Consider the following 21,302-nt stretch of genomic DNA (forward strand, 5'->3'; position numbering starts at 1 on the left):
CTTTAGTTACTGTTGGCTCAGTACCCATGAGATCATTATTTACTTTCCTCTTTATATTTACCTGATGCAAATGAGGGAATGGAACGCAGCCACTTAATGTATGTTAATGTACAAGTATGGATTCGGTGGATTATTTCCAAACGGCTGAAACTTAAATCGATTTTTTGACATATTCACATTACGACCAAGAGTTAGATGAGAGGATCATCTAAAACAAGGGGAAACTGCTAGCATGGCTCTGTCGAAAGGGAAAAAAAATCCCCCCAACACGAACCCTTCAGCTCAATAATCACAGGCGGAGCCACCTTGATACAGTAGAGGCTGTTATCAGAGTTCTTTTAAGCCTTAGGTGCAGCACACAAGTCTAACGTGAATGAATGTGTGTCATATAGTTACTGTTGTAGTCTGATTGTTGAATTGAAAACCTTATTTTGTAAATTACAGCACACTTGTCATAATAGTAACAGTCTATAATACTTTTTAAAGCATTTTCTAAATAAAAAGGCAGTTCATATTTGTCCGACTGATTTTATTAACTGATATTAATTGATGAAAAGCAGCCATGTGCAGTAATGTAGGAAATTGTAGATGTGATGCATTTTTGTGCATTTGAATTGTTGACTGCTGAATCGTAATTGAATTGTGAGGCTAGTGAAAGTGCACTTGTGAGCACACAGTCATCACAGTCCTGTCAGACCGGCAGCACCTCCCCCTGAGTGGTGATGATCTAAGCTACCAGTGCCTCAAGTTTACAGCTAATTAGCCTAAAGACAAAAACAAATATAGTTAACTTGTGTCCTGCTAGCAAACAGACAGAGGGTGAAACAAACACCATTTAAATATTTATTTTTGGAAGTTTTCTTTCCAGTAGAGTGAAAGAAGACATGGACGAAAAATAGACCAAAATTGAAAAATTTGATAAATTTGAAGTGCATAATTTGATTGTGGGCTCCTCATCTAATAACTATTCATTCTACTACTGTTGAGTATTTAACAATTGTGTGAGTGTGAGGGTATTAAGGGTATTATTATTTAACTTTTGGTTTTAAAACATTTTTGTTATAAATAATTATGAGTGCCTTTTTTCTCACTTGAGCCCCTGCCCCCCAAAATGTTTGTGCACGTCCCTGCATCCGCTATAAGGAGGCAATAGTTTCAACTGCGTTTGTTAGGCAGCAGGATTACACAGAAACTACTGGACCGATTTCCATGAAACTCTGTGCAAGGCTGTGGTTTGACTCAGGAGAGAACATTGGGGCGTTTTTTCCACATTGAATTTGATTTATTAGAGAATGGGTGTGCATTCTGATGAAATATTTATGAGTGTGTGCAGATCCAAATAAAAATCTGTCTCTAGTGGATTTAAATGTGGTTTCATGGGCTTTTCTCAGCAGCTGTATGGTAACAAATAGAGTTAGAAACCTGCAACTAGCACAAATATAGCTGAGAAACGTAATGTGGCCTCAGCCACAAGGCTTGTTTTAATTCAAGGGAACTGTTGGGACTTGAGTGAGGTATTTGTTGTGGTGAATGCAATTATGGTTAACACACTAATCTCATTTGTTTAATACGTGCAGAAATGAAGTGTAAAAATGTCAAGTTACTGTTAATTCACTGCCTGGCATCGTTTTCGATCTTATAAACATTAGTCTAAATAGTTGAGCCTTACTTGTTTTAACTTTTAAGATAATAATTTTTTTAGCAGCTATTCCCATAATGTCCCCCTCAGTGGATGGCTGTTCTATTGAGCTATTTAACATGGGCTCTAATCTAAAGACTGACTTTTACAAACAAAGACTAAAAGGGCGATAAAAGCTGTTGACTTGAATTTGTCACAGCAAGAGCCTGTTTGTGCTGCTGTAGTAAGTCACTGCACAGCGACAGCCCCCCACTGGCTCCGGGCCCATGACGATAACTGGCTGTTTGCATTGAATTTACTATGTGTGAGCAGATTTCCGGCTCCCCCGTACACAGCGACATCTGCCCGTGTGCTCTGAGAGGTTAAAGCCCCCGGGGGGGATGCCACTCCCTCACTCTATCTGCTGTTTTGCTGACCCAGAATCTAAGACAGACACGTGTGCTGTCACCGATCGATCTGTGCTAAAGCAGAAACGGGGAAGGACACCGGCCAGATGAGCTCCTCACGCCGGCTGCTGGGATGGCGTTGCTCTTTGTCATGTAGCCCCATGGTGTGACACTTGAAATTGATTTTCGTATTTCTGTTCGCCTGTTCTGGACAGAAACATGATGGCAGGCTGCAGGTTATATTCAATGTTTATATGTATATCTCGGTCAGCTGACTCCTCCTGATGGGTTTGTAATGTGGTTTTTCTAAACTGACACATATCCTCCTGGTGCATTAGCTTCCTGTCGGCCTGCTAAGCTGAGTTCACGCTGCATAAACACAACGCAGCGCTGAGCTATATTTAAATGCACCTGCTGTGGTGGCTGTTTTAGACATGAACACAGTCTTTCCCTCAGATGTTACACATTGTGTGTGTGTGTGTGTGTGTGTGTGTGTGTGTGTGTGTGTGTGTGTGTGTGTGTGTGTGTGTGTGTGTGTGTGTGTGTGTGTTTGTTAAAGGACCTTTAGCATGACTTTAAATAGACTGTGCGTGTTACTGGTTTATATTTTATTGTTTATGTTTCCAGACCTGCTGCATGGTTTCCACCGTAGACTCCAGCTTCTCCCGTTTGGACACCTCCTCCTCCCATCTGCAACACACAGCACAGAGGTTGGTCAGTTACTGCTGGTCCTGGTCCCCTGGGGGCCGCTATACAGGGTAATGGTACTTTAGAGGGAATAATACTCTGGTCTCTGATTACAAAATGCCCTTGGCAGTGCGGGTTCACACCCACTTCCTCCTCCTATTTTCAACCTTTTGTCTGTTTTCCTCTTTTGTGGACTAATCTTTGCAAACCCACTGCCTCAATACAAAGGATAAAAGAGAACACAGTCCCATCCTTCTTCAAATACAGTAAACATTGCTCATGAATAGTTTCTGGACCTGTGAATGACTGCAGAGGGACATTTGAGCTTCACCACACCCTGAAGGGTGGAGTGTCTCTCTGCTGCAGACTGGATTCCTTCATGCTCACGGCTTCATTCCTCAGGAAGTCACAGGAGAGAGAGTCTATGATCTCACTGCCAACGGGACAAAGCAAACGCAAATCTCGTGTTTTTGACAGAGATAAAACATACTGAGAGTTTGAACATATTGGAGCAAACACAATCATAGCAGTTCTGACATTTCCTGAAGTTGACATGGACTGAATTATTCATCACTTCATAATCTCCAGCAGTGTAAGCCACAAACCCTGCCTCCTCCATGTTAGTGGATGGGACATGGACCAAAATCAAAAGTAAACTTCTGCACAGACTCTGGCTCCAAATGATGTCAAAAGTGCAAAATGGAAGCACGTGTATCGACACGAGATAATTTAGCTTAATATTTTAACAGGAAGAAGTGGAGACATGTTGGTAATCTTTGTCTACAGGCTATGAATCATCCACAAAAGTACAGCTGAGGCTGATGGGAAGGGCCTTAGTTTAATAAGTGTTTTGTGTAAGACAAAGTTTGAAAGAAAAATCCTGATGTCGACATTAACGTGATGAGATATTTCAGTTACAGATACTGCCTTTGCTAATGCCGCGGTGCTGACATGGCTAAAAATAAAACGCCAGATGACCCCAATGGCTGCAAGCTGCACTATGATGAACTATGATTAGCAACATAGATCTCCTCTCCTCTCGTGATGGGTCATATCACAGCTCCGCACCATGGCAGCTATGTACAAACAGAATTAGAATCGTCCGTGATTGCCTCTGTGTGGTTATAACACAGCATCAGTCAGTTCAACGTGCTCCTAATACACACTCATCTGGTTCCCTGAGAGATGAGATCGCAGCCTTGCTGAGTCACTGATGCTTCCCAAAAGACAGGATGAGGTTCAGAATGAAGAGGGAACTCACTCAGTTATGTAAAGGAACCACAGAGTATCAGACACATTGATGTGACAAAGAGCCACTGAGGGACACATGTGCAGTGACTGGGAAGGGGGGGTTCTGTTTGTGTGTGTGTGTGTGTGTGTGTGTGTGTGTGTGTGTGTGTGTGTGTGTGTGTGTGTGTGTGTGTGTGTGTGTGTGTGTGTGTGTGTGTGTGTGTGTGTGTGTGTGTGTGTGTGTGTGTGTACTCATTTTTCTTTAACCTCTTTAGGACCTTTTCCAGTTCAAATAATGACCTTTACAGAACCAGTAGACGTCATGGGGACCAAAGCCTCGTCCTAATGAGGCAAAACATAATTTCTGAAGGTCAATATCAAGTCCTGATATGGATATAATTATAGGGATATGTGTGTGTTCCAAGTATTACTCTCGTTGTGGGGACTTGTCTTCCTTATGGGGACAAAAAGCAAGTCCCTTTCACATAAATCTTAAAACCATAAGGTGAAGACATGTTTTAATATTGCTTTAAGGTTAAGTTAGGCTTAGACAAGTAGTAACTAAGGTGTTTATGTGTGTGTGTGTGTGTGTGTGTTTGTATGTGTGTGCGTGTGTGCTTACGTGCTGCGTGTTTGAGATATTAGGTTTCCAGTGGGAAAATGTATATATACTGGTGTAAGTTGCACATGCCTGACCATGGGCCTATATGGCCTATAAGGGAAAAAGCTGACATCCGATAACCAGGACGGACTGGGGCGTTAGCTCACCAACATAGCTTCGACACCATGGAGAAACACAAACACCGACACAAGTCACTCTGGTATCACAACGTGCGTCACTGGAAATTCACTTTCTCAACAAAACTCAGCTTGTTTCCTTTCAGGACCCACTGAATGTACACTGTCTAATTAGGGAGAAGTATTCCTCGGAGGGGCGTGCCAGCTCGCACTGTGATTGAAGCCTTGTTCTAAAAAACGCTGGCACTGCTGCTTCACGGGGTCCACAACACTCCGACTGTCTGCCGCAGGAACTCGGCTGAGGTCATCGCAGTTCACAACTGCATCACATCCTCCGCAGACACAAATTGGTTTGTCACAGCATCTGCATCGCTGCTGTTGTCACTTCCTGAACAACTTTTTCTTTAAGGAGCGATAACAGGGACGACGTGATTAAATCGACCTGCTGATGGAGGGGAAGCCTCTCTCTGTCGACCATATGTCAAGACTATTTATGTGATCTATCAGAGGTAATGGAGTCGTTGAAGTCTGCTTCCACGTTGTTTTGAGGCAGTTACAACTCAGCCGCCCGTAAAAGGCAAATGGAAAATCGTTGCCTTGTTTTCAAGCATGCAGATTAAAACGGCTAATCCAAACAAAGACGACACCGCGGCCGCGGCGGAGGTATTCAATCTGGCCTTCTCTGCTTCTGGTTTTGCTGAACCTTGAGCCTGACTCAGTCAAACGAACACACCCGGAGTCTCCTTACAAGGACAGCGACGGCAGGAGGGTTGGAGCCTGTGTCAACTCACAGACGACTGTTTACTGCCAGACTTACCCTCCTCATTCCTGCTCCGATTATTCAGAAACTCTGGTTTATCACACATGTTAACTCAGCTTACAATGACAACGGAAAATGCAGAAATGGATTAAGTGGTTTCCAAATTTGAATCATTCCCAAGTTGAGTTAATTAGTGTTTCATTGAGAAAATTAAATGCCTTTTAAAGAATGAGTCATCATGGAACTATTGCACTCTACCAATCTAATAATGAACATCAGGAAATTGTTTTCTTCAGGCAGCAAAACATCGTTATCTGCACAAGCACAGAAGAAAATAGAGAAATGTAAAAAGATTCTATTTAATGGTGCGACTTTGTGTTTTGTGATGTGTGAACAAACAGCACCTGGACAGTGACTCTGAGGGAAGAACCAAAAGTGTGTGACATCAAACAGACATTTTCTCATACAATTTCTCTCTGATGAACAATAACATTCCTGCAGCACTTGCCAGCTAACACTCCCTGCCTTGTGCGGTATGCCTGGGAGTTACGCTTGTCTGCGACCTGCCTCAGTGTTTTCCCACCGCTGCAGAGAAATCGTGCTCGATTTTTTTTATTTCCTTTTTTATTTTCCTTTAATGATTAATACCTTTCAATGATTTATGTCTGCCAGAATCAAAATAATGACAGGAGCCTTGGAGGCAACAAAGACATGTTTTAATAATTACTTTGGTAATTAAAATGTTTATTGGATATTCAGATTTAAAAGATCTTACACGCACAGGCTGCAAACACCTAAAAAGAGTTCAGGGAAAACATTGAGGTGTGGTAGTGCATGTTTCCATAAATCCTCTGTTGGTCATAATCCAGTCAGTCAGACAACACCCTCTTCAAACGATATGATTCTCTGGAAAGTGTCAGGGATTAGAATTCCTGAGTGATCAGACATCTAAATTACAAGCTTAAAAACTGATCCTATGTATTAGAGTAGATTAACTCTTGAATACATGTACGTTTTTTAGGAAGCAAGATTACACAAAAACTACTTGACGGATAACTCAGGAACTCTAAAAAGGTTGGTGCTGATCCGCATCAGGGGGCAGATCCAGGAATTTAATTTTCACTTTCTTTAACATTGAGTTTTTTAAATGTATTTATTTATTTATTTCTAAGAGAATAATTGATGCATCTTGATCAGGCATGTTTAGGGGAATGTTATTATGAGTTTCATACGGGAACTGTTATGGGCCTTGGCAGAGGTACGGGCTCTACTGAGTGACATTCTAGTTTACCTGATGTTTTTCTACCATTCAGTTTGGATCAAATTTTCATAAATATTTCCAACCATTTTTATTGATTGTATCAAAATGCTAAGTTTTTTTGAATATAAGGTTGTTAAAAAGCAATATAACTATTTAGGCATCTAAGTATGTAGAAATGTTTGGCAAAATATCAAAAGAGTTAGGAGATCTTTGCATAGTAATTCGGTACAAATTATACCAATATTGTTTTGTAAAGATATTATCAAATCACACCAATAATCATACCTCACTCTAATTAGTGGCAAACCTTCCTCCCCTGGATGTTTTAATAACAATCATTACATTTTCACTGAGACACAAATTGTCGCGTCTCTCTTAAAACAAACCTCTGCAAGTCCAACTCTAAAAGCTTAAAAGATTTTAATAGCAACATTATAATGAATTGTCACGAGAGCAGGCAATAGTAATACAGGAAGTGTTACATGATAACCAATTAGAGGATCAATACATCTGGCTACATGCAGGACAAACACTACTCAGCTGCTCATATGAAATGAGGCCACTGACAGCCGTGATAAATCACGTCAGAGAGTCCAGAGCGCACATGATTCCTCGCCTGCCTCTCTATAGGCGTTTCTGTATAATGTCTTCACCATGACACCAACATTCCCCATCGTCTCCGTGCAATAAAAAGGTGCACGTGAGGATTAACTTTCAGCTCAGATTCTTCCAGTAATCTTGGCTGGATAAGATGAACGCGATGAGAGGGAGCGTCTGTTGCACTGAGATGTGAAATTGTGAGTAATGTGACGCTTTGCTGGGAGGAAAAAAAAGGGGGGGGATGGGAGGGTGACTGTAGTAGGTCATTGATTGAATGTCATGATGCTGTGTGTAATCTATAGCCTCCCTAGACTCCACAGTGAGACATGTGCAGCCTGCTAATAAACCAGCCAAAGCAGCCCAGGCAGCATCTGGCTGCCCGAAGGCCTCTGCTGATAAATCAACATGCCAAGGTCAAAGCTCATGTAATTTCTCCACCATCTTCTCAAACCATCTTCTGTCCATGAGTCTTCATTCTGGGTTCCCTCCATGCTGTGAACTGTGCACATGGTGTGTGCAGAGAGCATGGTCAGTCTTAAGTGTAGACCCCCCCGACCCAGACAGGACACAGACACCACTATGGGCTGATCTGGAGGACTGTCCGTGTTGCTAAGTAACCACAGACATTTTCCCAAGCCATCACTATCATTGGTCCTCAGGGAGCAACCAAACATTGCCAGTCAGTAATGTAGGGGACAGTGCTAGTATTTATTTACTGCTCTAAATCTTGTTTTGACGGGTACTGTAGGCTGAAGGTCAGTAGATATAAATGGTTGTGTATATATGTGTATATATTTTTGAAATATAGTTAACCGCTAACAAAAACATCAGATTAGATGGAATTTATGTGTAATAAATAGTACATTTCCCTTTTCTTAAACCTATTATTATTATTATTATTATTATTCAAATAGATATTTATTTATGGGAATATTGTAGGTATCTGAAATATGTTTATGCAGTATATGCACTGTATGTATGCATGGATGTATAATATATATATTTTTTTCTTTGTAATGTGAACTAGGAAAATGATGGATAATGACGGAAGAGCTTTAGGCAATAATCATCTCGGTAACAAGATATTTTGTAATGATTTGACAGGAACGTTTAATGACGCTGTAATAGACGAGCTATTACATTTCCAGCAGAATAGTATAATTTACTAGAAACTTCTTCTTCATGAAGGGAACTATTTTTCCGAAGAGATTTTATTTGCCAAGCTTGGAAGAAAGGGCACAATATTTAGTTTTATAAAAAGTAATAAAATAACCGCTTATATTGCAACTTTCTGGTGTCTTCACAATCCATGAGGGTTGGACATTAAAATACAATATTAATAGCGCATGTTCAGACTGGATAAAATAACACTATAACTGAGGATGGTGGGTTGTAGGATTTGGGAAATGTAATCAGTTTGAATGAATGTTCTGTGTCTTAAACCTGACTTCTTTATTATATTATATCTTTATTTATAAGTTCATGCTGCAGCAGCTTATGTCTCAGCACTCAAACAAGCACTAAGCTTCTATAAGCTTTGTTTATCATTTATATCTTCGTGAATCATTCCCAGACAAAACTAAACATTACATATAATCTACTGGAGAATCCTTGCATGACAAAACATTTTTTGGGGGATTTCAACAGACATTGAGAAGCAAGTTGAGGCAGAGCAACAACAAGGACTAGATACAACACAACCGGGCAACAATAAAAGAAAAATACAGCCTGGGCACAAATTGTGTTTCTGTCATAGTTTAGAACAAGTTGAGACCATAACAAACTCATTACCACTGATCAAAGCATCCCGCTGAAAAGAAGGTTTGGTACACGACCAATGGAGCCTCCCTTCATACTGATGTACTGATAATTTGGAGCCACTGTTGTAACATGTCAAATCCTCAGGGTTGATCTGGCCCAGCAACATTGCCACAATGACTTTCCCCCACAATATGGGTGTGAGCTTGACTTGTTTGCACTGTGCGCAAACTGCACTTGCATTCTCTAATTGCTTAACTCCCAAAGCCTGTCCCAGCCCTCTTTTCTCTGCCCTGACGGATTCTGCTGTCAGGTTAGCGCCAGACGTTTTTTTTTTTTTGAAGGGGTGACATACACCAACTAATAGGTATGACCTAAAAGCACCGTGAAAATTAAAATGAGTAATTGCTTTCAATGCAATTGTTTGTAATGGCAACGGTGCTTCAAACCGTTAAATCGCTGCCGGGACATGTTCAGCTGCTGCTCCCTTGAAACAAACCCAAAATTAATAGTTTGATTGTTTTTATAACAACTGGCAGCTGAATGTCTTCGCTGGCAGAGAATGTCCAAAGGAGTTTCAGACAACACGAGTTTATTACTGATTTACTAAATTACTGATAAGCACCTGGAAAGTGCCATTTCATCACATGCACTATTTAATGAGGTGTTGAACTTCACACACAGGAAGCAGGACTCTTATTAGTGCTCTCTGCAGCAGTGAGGGCGGAGAGGAGGGTGACAGAGCACTGTGACAGAAAATCAGTTTTGCCTGCAGTTTCCATCTAGAAATCAAAGCGACCCCACCCACCTCACAGGGCTCAGTGCTGTGCTGCTGTGTTATTGTGTTCACACTGATTTCCCTTTGCTGCGGTGAAAGTTATAGCTCCGTCATAATATGGGCTCCTGGCTATTTATGTAACACACAGTTCAAGTACCAGATACATAACTGCACAAAAAGAATAAAGACCTGACTTGTGAAAACAGTCTTTACAATCCCATAATGAGGGGCTTTGAGCTGGATGCTCCGCTTAACAGATGACACGGATTTGTGAAATGACTCACATGTATCAAGCACAAACAGCGACACGCATGCCCAGGCCATGCTAGGGTGGAGCTGCACTACGGGATTGACAGATAACAGAAGAAAAGAAGATGAGGATGTTCACTTCTGGCACAAATCCTCACATGCCAGGGTGTGGGCAGACAAATTATGTGAGACATAATAGAGCCATGAGACATCGCCACTAGACAAATATCTTTTGTGCCACTGGGTACACACACCTGTGGGATGAACCCCCGGGAGTGAATACAAAAGTAAAACCGCTCTATTCGCGTGAAATCTGGCTTCTCGACCACAACATGTTTCCGTCAATCATGTTGAATCAAATAAAACTACCTGAGGGAAAGACCAAGTCTAAGAGACAGTTTAATAACGCACCAATGCATGTTTACAATGGACAGTTATTTTCTATTGATTGTCTTTTAATAAAAGGACGGCATCTTTTTCTTCTAAAGTGTTTTACAGAGTGTTTCTCATCTCCAACCATTAGTGATGTCATCTGCTACCATGCAAGAGTTCCAGTGCCAACAACTTTAAAGAATCAACATTTATGCACGGTAAGCTTTCATTAATTCCTCTGTATTATTTAACAACCAGCAAACTTTCTTTTGCTTGAGATGTGCTGTGTGCCAAATATGAACATATTGTCCGGATGTGAAATACTCTATGTGTTACTGTGAGGCTACTTATTATTCTTCAGTGTATTTTGTTCTGTAGAACTTTGGCCATATAAGTGACAAGAATATGTAATAACATCATCTGCATATTTCTCAACTTGAAAGTTGAAGCTATTGAGTTTTAGTGTTTACGCACACCATTGCCTTTACACCATAGACTGTATATAAAGATGGACGACGCAGACTCCCACTATCCAGAAATGATGCCAAAACATACCAGATATGCACGCCGCCATCTTGGTGCATTTGGAGCCAGAGTCTGCACAGTAGTGATCAGGGTATGAGGCTCGAGAGAAAGGTCCCGTCGACCAGTCGCGAGTCAGTCTCAGCTGTCACTTATGATGTTTAACCCAGTTTTAAAGCATCAAACAAAAACGTATCTGAAAAATAAAGACTTGAACAAACATCAGTGCGATAAGAACTACCTTAAATGCCAGAAACCATCTTTGCGCGAAAAAATATATGACGAGTACTATGACTTTTTAGTTTGGTCCATGTCCCACCCACTAACATGGAGGAGGTAGGGTTTATGATCAGGAGGCGATCGAGGCGATTGAGACGCTTTGGCTTGACTTTTGGGAAAATGTCATGTGGTCCATCTTTATATAAAATCTATGCTTTACACTATCAGAAAACAAAAATAGCCTGTTAGCCTTTGCACTATAGAGATCTGTCAGTGTTATGGGTCGTAATAGAAAGGTCTTGTTTTTGTTCACATTTTGATCACAGAATGTTCATTTACCGTGATAACTATGTTTTTCCTGCTGTTATGAAAACAAGTCCACAGGAGATTTACAGACGTTATCTCCTCAAGATTTGCAGACGACTCAGGGGAGAAACACATCTGGTTTAGTTTTATGTTGAGCATGCAAGAGCGCAGAGGCAGATTTAATGTGTGTGTGTGTGTGTTTATGTGGGTGTGTGTGCGTGTTTGTTTTCAAAGGTGTCACGCAACCAACCAACATTTCCACTGGAATAATACGCTTTTGAAATACAGAGGCTATTAAGTCTGCATGCTGTGTCAGCACATCCAGGCCTTTAGAAAAGGTGCAATAGCTTTTCAACCAGAGCAGGTCTGAGCAGAGACGTTAAGACTCGTGTTAAATTTATTAGCTGTAAATAAAATAAGGTCTGATGATTATATCCCAAGCAGGAACATTCACCTGACAAACTGTACATGTGCAGCTTCGCCTCCGGCCACAGCTGCTGCAAGGCGAAGCTGTGCTTTTCCAAAACAGTCCACCAACCAAACCTCCTGTGCAGCTCTCACTGTGCAGTCAATGCTTTCGAGAGACAGGTGCATTCCTGCACTTTTAAATATGGCAACGCACCACTGCTCTCAGCCATATCGATACCCATGAATAATCAACTACAGCCGCAGCTACGGACACAAGCGCTGAGAGAGCAAAGTTACAACAGAGCACACACAATGGTGTTATCCAGGTTTAAAGCAATTTCTAAATTTAACACAGTTGTTGGCTTTTTCTTGTCTTGATTATTTTGGCCTGGCATTGTTCTTTATTTTTTATTATCGTCAACAAATCCCACAAAAAATACCAAAACCAATGCATCAGTTCCAATCCAGTTTGTATCAGCTAAAGATCCTTTTAAAAACATGTCACAAATATCTGCTTTCAGATTTACAAAATGCTTGGTAATGTCCTAAAAGTGCTGGTCCATGTAGTTTTAGGCAAACGTGACACAAACAGCACTAAATCGTGTGTTGTTTGAGACTTCTACTCAGTACAGCTCATCCCAAGAAGCATGTGTCTCAAGCTTAAATATTTCACAAGAAAAATGTTGAGGGAATCCAGAACATTTTGTGTTGCAGGAATGTGCTTCCCTCCCTGTTCCAAGGTCAATAATTATTTCATGATTCTTACGATTTATTTCGTGACCTCTGACCCTCATACCACTGCTTTAGTACATACAACTGTGAGATAGTATCCGGTATTTACTCAAACACTTATGGCAGGAATAATTTAATCACTGAGGACAATCCAAGTTTGCAATGGTGTCATGGGGGCCGATCCAGATACCGATGTTTGGTCGTTAAAAATCCTGATACTGATACCGATCAAATCTCAATGATTCCTGAGATGTCGTTATCAAACTCTTATGACAAAGAAATGCAATTTAGGCTTAATATTTTACAATTCAACCATAAACTGTATTAAAAATACATTAGTGCTGTGGACTAGCGGGTCGTCGATGAACCAGAAGGTCGCTGGTTTGATCCCCGGCTCCTCCAGTCTGCATGCCCAAGTGTCAAGATACTGAATCGCAGATTTCCCCTTTTTTTCCATGAAATATAAACATAAATGCACATCTTTTCTGCATTGTTTATTCAGTATAATAGAATAATGAACACTGTGAAAGGCTCATATGGACTGAAAATCTACAAAACACACTTGGTCTTAAATAATGAAAATGACCTGAATAATACTACTGATGCTATTTGCCTGGGAAAGTACAAAAAAGGTTGTGACCTCATGAGAAGAGCAGCACACAGACAGGAAGGGGGAGTGAGAGAGAAACATAATAAACTCTAATCGGGAGCTGAATGGTCTTAGTGAACTGAGCTCTCTCTCTGTATCTCTCACTGTATCTCAGCAGCAGGAAGTCTTCCACTTCGAGAGGCCCCAGCGCAGAGCAGCGGCTGCGTGCCAGGATGTGGTGCAGCGCTGGCTGTCGTTGGAGCCTCGGCGCTGCTAGGTGACGGCTTAGAGAAAATCCCTCTCCCAAATAGACGGCCTGGATTATACAGGGGGCAGGTCAGCAGCAATGACAGACAGGCAGAAGCTGAAGAGCTCATTGGTGAGGCACGGTGCACTTCATGGAGGGAAATATGATGGTTGAGCCTTCAGCTCTGGATTAACATTTTACTTCACCATTTAATTAGGTAGTTATTTATTACGTCCCTTTCAAAGTGGGTCTCAATTCGGCCTATCACCTCCTTTAAGCACATGAAGTGAGATAAAGCCTCAGAATAAAGTCTGTGCATTGCATTGACCCGCAGACGGCTAAATTCAGCAGTGTATGTGAATTACTTGTGTATTATGAACATGGAGGCCCGGAGGCTGTACTGGTTCACTACACGTCCTACATTTGCACTGACATTCAGCTGCAGCAGGACAGTTGTTTTACCTCTGTTCAGTGACGGGATAAACAACCAGTTAAAAGAGGCCAGTAATGGACTCAGATCTCAGCCGATGTAGAGCTAATAGAGACGTGTCCTTTCACATTCATCAATGAGTAAAACACTACAGTGAGCACTGCACCTAAAAATATTGTATAATACAGCCATTATACTGCTCTCTGCATGTCTTCTTACTGTGCAATCGATATCCATGCAAACCACTGTGATATCAGTTTAAATTGACAATGAACTGCTGTCAAGTTCATCTGCTGTATTTTAGCCCTGACGTGTCTGTATGTGCACTAATATGCATAATGGATGAAGTTGTCTGTGATATCTCTGCACCATAAGTAAGACATGTAAATGTTAGAACATGCAAATGGTATACAAATGGGCAATTTGCCTTCTTGGCCACATAGAGGTGTAGCTGTCACAGTCTCCGTTCCTCTTTAAAATACAGCGAGCTGACGACTGTCAAATATGGTTCGTCAGTGTCAGTCGCTGTTTTCGCAGCCGCTCAAGCCCTGCTGCAATCTGGTGGCAATTTCCGGTAGAGACTCATTGACCCCACTAGTGATACATTTCACATTGACGCAAGACAGCGGGATGAAAACAGGATAGTGGCATTGACCTTGACCCATCATCCTTTGCACGGTCGTTTGTCAGTGTGAGAGGTATGTAACCTCGCAGTCAAGCCACCGAGGCACTAAGTGGTTGTTCATATACGCTGGTTGTCTAATTTATGAAGCCTCTCCTCAGACAACTGTATGTGAACTGTGCATACTTAATGTTTGCATGTGAAGGACTCGGCAGAACAAGCAAAGCATGAACACATCAGAGTAATAAGTTAAGAATGTGAATCAAATCGGTTAAAGAGCTTTCAGAGTGCAACAAATAAACCCAGCAACTTTGAAAGAATCATATTGTTCTCTACTTGTATAATGTGAGCAGCTGATTAAGTACATAGTTTATATCACTAAACCTTTCTGCCCAGAAAAAAACAGCACACAAGATCCTGATTTCTACTATTTGAGACAGTCTGATTCAGTCTGGATCTGTCTGACAAAAAACACAACACACCCCAAATACAAAACAAATCAAAACACTACAACACACAATATAAAATCATATGAGAATACGAATAAAAAAACTTTCATCTAAAGCAAAAGGTTCCGAATAATTAAGTATTTTCTTAAATGTTGCTCTTTTGCTCCAAAATGAAACTTGATTGAATAAAATCCTATGCATTTTTTTTACATTACATTACATTTCATTTAGCTGACGCTTTTATCCAAAGCGACTTACAATAAGTGCATTCAACCATGAGGGTACAAACCCAGAACAACAAGAATAGAGAAAGTACAATTTCTTCAAAAGAGCAAAACTACAAAGTGCTATAAGTAAGTGCTACTAAATTGTTAGTTTTAAAAATGTTATTTAAGGTATAGTCGGAAGTGGTGTGTTTTTAGTTTGCGGCGGAAGATGTGTAAACTTTCTGATGTCCGGATGTCAATGGGGAGATCATTCCACCATTTAGGAGCCAGGACAGCAAACAGTCGTGATTTTGATGAGTGTTTAGCTCGCAGTGAGGGAGCAACAAGCCGATTGGCCGAAGCAGAGCGGAGTGAACGGGCTGGGGTGTAACGTTTGACCATGTCCTGGATGTAGACTGGACCCGATCCGTTCGCAGCACGGTACTCAAGTACTAATGTTTTGAAACGGATGCGGGCAGCCACCGTAACCAGTGAAGGTTACCGGTTTTAGTGAGTTATGTTTTGTTGTAAACATAATACTATCATTTGAATTGTCAAAATTCAGATTTAAAAATTTTAAAAAGTACGTATTTCATACATAGTATAATAATTCCTTGTATAATTTTAAACTGCTGTTTAGTTCCGTTTGTTTTTAAACTGGGTAGTCTGACACTATATAGTCTTATATTTGAAATGACTATAACATATGATGTGCGTATGTGCACAAGCATAATTATCTTAGAACAATAAGTTAAGAGTGAATAGTAATTGTATGTTTTTCTAGGAGAAAATGTCGGGTTTAAAATGTTACCATCTTGGGGTTTTGTCCTGGGGAACAACTTTATGACTCTGGCTCCAGATGTTTTATGAATACAACTGTATCGTCTCAATTTGTCGATATAGTCCTTGGGACTATTTTCTTTCCATTACCCAGGAACATTTATGTGTGTTCAAGGCCTGACTTCAGAATACAACTTTATAGGCGGCAGTGTTACAAAGTACCACATCTGACAAGTCACGCCATTTTGCCTCAGACTCAGAAATGAAACCTCTGCGTGTTTCATATTATTCATGAAAGTGGCCGGATCAGAATTGGACCGGCTGGTCGTCCATCTCCTTGTGTGTGTCTGCACTAGTAAAGCTTTAATAAATCACCAGGGCGGTGTGGGAGCACGGGGAGGGTGGGGGGCCCTCCATCGGGATTGAGGATGCCTTACAAAGCAGTCTGTATGACACGGAGAGGAGCGAGGGCGGGGGTTGTAGAGGAGCGGAGGGAAGGACGAAGGAATGGCCGAACACAAAGGGCACCGAACAGGGGCGGCGAGGCGGGATGGGGCTCGGGGATTGAATGCTGAAACGTGACTGTAGTAAAGAGGATTTAGACTGGGACTCACAGAGAAAACAACTGGGTGATGTAGCTCCTGAGCTCAGAGCTGGGATGGAACGAGGCAGGGAGAGAGATTGATTACCATGAATATTGGTCAATGAAAAGAGGCCAGGAATGTGTTGTATTCCACAGCTCTGTGCATGTAAATACACCATGAAGAACATGTCTGATACTGGGAGTGTCATTTAGGGAAAAGGTAAATATAACATCTACAGTAGCTATAAAGTATACGTAGTGAAAACAAGTACAGAACTCCTGTTATATTATTTACAGACAACTGAACAACCTCTATTTGGAGGCATGATATATGTTTAAATAGTGATTGTTTAAAGGGAAGTGATATCTTCTTCTAACCAAATCCCTGATTAAAAAGCAAATGATGTGGCTGTTTCGATTACTTAGAAAGTCAAGAGCTCCTGCTTTTTCTAAAGGGGATCCAGATTTTTGACCCGAGCTGCAGCAGTTTTTAAATTTTGGCTGCCGTCCCAGCCTCTGCTGTTCATCCTCTCCAGCAGAAATGCACAAAAAAGGATATGCCGGTTACAGGGAATGACTAGACAGGATATCCAGTTTCCCAAAGGGGTGGGAGAGTGCACACATTCTGTGTCACTGAGTCAGTGTTCTCGCAGGGAAATCAGCCGCCGTCATAGCCGACCTCACCGAGCAGACAGAGGCCTGTTAAAATGCCTATCTGCTTGAATCATGATATCAAACAGAAGCAGGCATGTCTCCCTCCAGTAGCCAAGCCAAGCCGGCCAGCAGTGACGTGCATGGGTCAGCCAGGGAGGCTGCAGTGGGTCCTCAAGGAAGCGAAGCTGATATGACTAAGGGAGCGGAACAATGAAGCATACCAAGGAATTTCCTCAAATAAGTGTGTGAAAGAACAGGATCGGTTCAGGTCACAACTAAAGTCTTTGTGTGAATGCTGAGAAGCCAATCTCACATCGTTCATGTGAAACACTACCTTCATGACACTTTCACTGTGATGCTTGTCATCTCTCCACTGTACTGCCAAACGAGACATCGGCCAATCACAACCAGGGGGAAGTAAAAGGTTCACTGACGAGTTATAGGTCACAAAGTGATGGGGAGATGAAAATAGCTCCATGCTCCTGTTTATCTACTGACTCATAGTACATCTCATGTGATGTCGTTTTAAAACACATAGCCTCTGCTGAATCACTGTTTACGATCATGGTTTCCCAGAGCCAAAAGGGGACAACTTCAAATGTCTTGTTTTGTCCAACAAACAGTTCTAAACCCAATTACATTCTACTTACACTGATATGAAACATATATTCATCACAATAAAGAAGCTTGAACCTGGGAATGTTGTTTAAAATGACTTAACGACTAATGAAAGACTTAAAGATAAAATGAAAGTAGTTTCTGACTTAATCTAGTAATGGTTTCATCCATAATGTGAACTATTCCCTGCGTGTGGACTGTTTGTCTTTAAAAGCAGCGTTGTTTATGTATTCCGATTTAGAGCAGTTGACCTCCAACCAGAAGGTTGGAAGCTCGAATCCCAGCCCATGCCGTGGTGTCCTTGGGCAAGACGCTGAACCCCTAAATGGTCGCTCATGGATGTTGAATGCACTAATTGTAAGTCGCTTTGGATAAAAGCGTCAGATAAATGACATGTAATATAATGTAATGATGTACAACAACATCTTGGCTGATAAACTATACCACAGATACATTGAACATTTCAACCATTGAACTTCTGAATATAAAGAGGATTTAATGACTTAAAGGTATTCTGTACAGTGAAATGTTGTATCTGAGTTTCATTCTCTTTCTGTGCATCTGAAGTGAGGGCAGTGATAATAGGGGCCCACAGCCCATTGACAAAAACGAATGGAGGGTGACACTTCACTTTTTCAGGACCCTAAATCCTTGTTACACCACTTCAAGTGATTCCTGCTCACATTCATCAGGATGTGTGTATGTAAGCCTGAAGCGTATTGTGCTACAATGAAAACAAACTCCAACTTTGTCGGGGGACTGCATACATGTACAACAACATACTTCACATAGGGGTACTTCACTCACCTTCTCCTGTACTCGTCTCTCTCCCTCTTGACTTTGGCCAGCACGTTGTACAGAGCCCTGAGTTCTGGGGTGATGGTGTCTATCTGGACCCCAACTCCGTCCGGGTGCGTCCACGACACCCCGGGCCCGTGCACGGTCTCGACGCGCTCCCCTTGCCTCCGGACGTGGGTGTAGCTCCAGATGGTTCCCGGCAGCCGCGACTCGGGGCCGTCCGTCTGCACCGCGACCTCCCGGGTGTAGAGGTGCCGGTACTTCGTCCTCTGCAGGGCTTGCTGGAGCTGGCCCTCCAGCAGCTTGTTCCTCCGCTCCAGCTCGTGGACTTTGGCGAGGAAGCATCGGAATCGCAGGTTGAGGGTTTTGAGCACATGGATGTTGGAGCCCAGGTCATTACGCAGGGCGCTGGTCGCCGCGCCCGACCCGGCTCCCGGGACGTTGCACACGGGACCGGGCGGGGAGTCGGAGAAATAAAGCGAGTTCATGCTGGCTAAAAACAACAACAACAACAACAACAAAACCCTGTAATCCAAAGTGTGGGCTCTGTCTGGTTTAGACGCAACAAAAAAAACCTGTTGTTGTGTTTTTTTTTATCTGTGCATAATCCTCCTTCCCAGTTTCTCCTTACAATGCAGATGCTGGGGCGAACTGCGCGGCTGGAGACGGGGTGGCCATCACTGACCCTGCTGGATGTTTACCCCGAGATATTAACATGGAAACCGCCACCACCTCCTCCTCCTCCTCGTCGTCCCAGAGAGGGTGCTCAAAAGCAAGCGATAAACCCGGGGAGTCCTTCAGGAGACACCGAGGGCATCATCTCCTGGAGCAGCGAGAGCTTTGACGCAGACCGCAGTAGTAGGAGGCGGAGGCACCGGCACTTGTGTCCGTCAGCCTCATCTCTGTGTCCGCGGGTCGCTGTGTGAGGAGTTCATATAGCGAGTTAAAAGGTTCCACCTTCTTTTCCTGCTCGTTCCCGGCTCACTGGGGCTCAGTCTCCTCCATGTGGTGCGCTGGGGCGGCAGGTGGCAGGACCGCAGAGCCCGGCCTCTCGCTGCTGTGCGCGGATCATGTTGCAAAGTGCTAAACTCGGCCCTGTGCGCCACCGGCCCCTCCCACTTCTCTCCTCCCCCTGTTCCTCACCCTCGCTCACCCCTTATGGGAGGCATCGCATCCCGGCTGAAGACATCAACACAAGCCTGATTAATAGGATCAAATAAACTGCAACAACAGCAAAGCCTCTCCAGTTCATTTTGTTTTTGCACATTGTCTTGAGGCCTGTCATTTTAAAGTGATGAAGAATTTTCCCCTGCAATGATAATAACTACATATTCAATAATAATAATATTTTTCAGGGACGAACTATATGATTACACTTTTCTATTTACTTACAATTTATTGTCCTCCAGTCCATTATTAAAGATTTACAGTTATATAGCCTATATGTGTGTATATACTTTACTTTTTACTTTTCATTTGTCATTTCCAATACTACTTTTTCTATTCCTGTTTTATTCTTTTATATTTTCTCGTTTTTAACTTATCTTATTTGTGTTTTTTACATATTCAGGCTCAGGTCCTGTCTTTCTTCTCATTACAGTTGATATTTTCAAAACCTACTTCACAATTTGTTATCCTATTATGTTATTCTTTGTTATTGTAACTTTCGAGCAGGATCTGTAACGAGAATTGTCTTATCTTATCTTATCTTATCTTATCTTATCTGGTCTTGCCCGGTCTTGTCTTGACTTGTCCTGTTTTGTCCTGTCTTGCCATAGGTGCACTGCATATTACTTCAAAGAAATAAAATCCCACTTCCTTGTATTATATTATAACTAACAGCCTATATTTTACATAGATACATGAATACACGCTGCCTTGTGTAGACATACAAATTCAGAAATACTGCATTTGCCTATTCTGGTAAAACTTTTTGCATATAAATGAAAGCACATGTACTTTAAATAACGTAATACTTTTGGTTCATTAATTTACTATTATTACTTTTTATTAATATTTCTTCTTTTCTTGACTCTGTCCTTTATTCACTTTTAACTCATCAGTTTGAAACTATAGAGCTGTTACGTGTGTTCTTTCCCCCCCCTAATGATCACTAAAGTCTTAACCTATCTCATTTACTTTACTACATTGTGAGAATACTTGCACTGGGATGGTTATGGCACTAGACTGTGTGCAGATATATTGTGTAGAATGTTTTGCATCTCTTTTTTACAAAGCTTTGTTATAAGAAGCAGGGAAGTTATAACTCTCCTGATGCCACTTAAGGACAGTCTTTGACATGTTGACTATAAAGTCACTCACAGGGCAGAACTGGCAACTGCACTTACTAACCAAGTAGACAAAAACATTCATGTGCAGCTGAATGAATCTGCGACTTTCCAACGTTACATAAACTAGAACAAGAGGCTCAAATGTCTACACGCAGCCAAGGACCTTACTTCACCTGCACACAGATCTTTGTCAATCTGTTTCTCGTTGAGCCACATGCAAGTTATTGCTTTGGCTCAGGAGACCTCTGGTGGGTCATACCTCTTACTTCAGACAGATGACACATGTAAAACAAATGAGTAGAAGCAGGAAATACACAAACAAATATGTTGCTCATAACAACAACAACAACAGCAACAACAACAACAACAACAACAATAAACTGTATTTAT

General features: G+C 41.8%; 1 protein-coding gene across 4 annotated transcripts in view; it reads right to left on the reverse strand.

The window, feature by feature from the left end:
* Window positions 1-19,742, reverse strand: part of iffo2b (intermediate filament family orphan 2b) — a 28,817-nt gene extending 9,075 nt beyond the window's left edge. Inside the window, exons 1-2 of one of the 4 annotated variants that reach the window (XM_035151298.2) lie at window positions 18,631-19,742; window positions 2,655-2,715 (exon numbers count right to left, since the gene is read on the reverse strand). In XM_035151298.2, the coding sequence (XP_035007189.1) occupies window positions 2,655-2,715; window positions 18,631-19,109 (540 nt within the window). In that variant the 5' untranslated portion in view covers window positions 19,110-19,742. The remainder of the gene's footprint in view (window positions 1-2,654; window positions 2,716-18,630) is intronic. The other 3 variants (XM_035151300.2, XM_035151299.2, XM_035151301.2) reach the window with 3 other exon arrangements.
* Between the last annotated feature and the right edge of the window lie 1,560 nt (window positions 19,743-21,302).

This window comes from Hippoglossus stenolepis, chromosome 3, assembly GCF_022539355.2.
Source record: "Hippoglossus stenolepis isolate QCI-W04-F060 chromosome 3, HSTE1.2, whole genome shotgun sequence".
In the NCBI taxonomy this organism is placed as follows: domain Eukaryota; kingdom Metazoa; phylum Chordata; class Actinopteri; order Pleuronectiformes; family Pleuronectidae; genus Hippoglossus; species Hippoglossus stenolepis.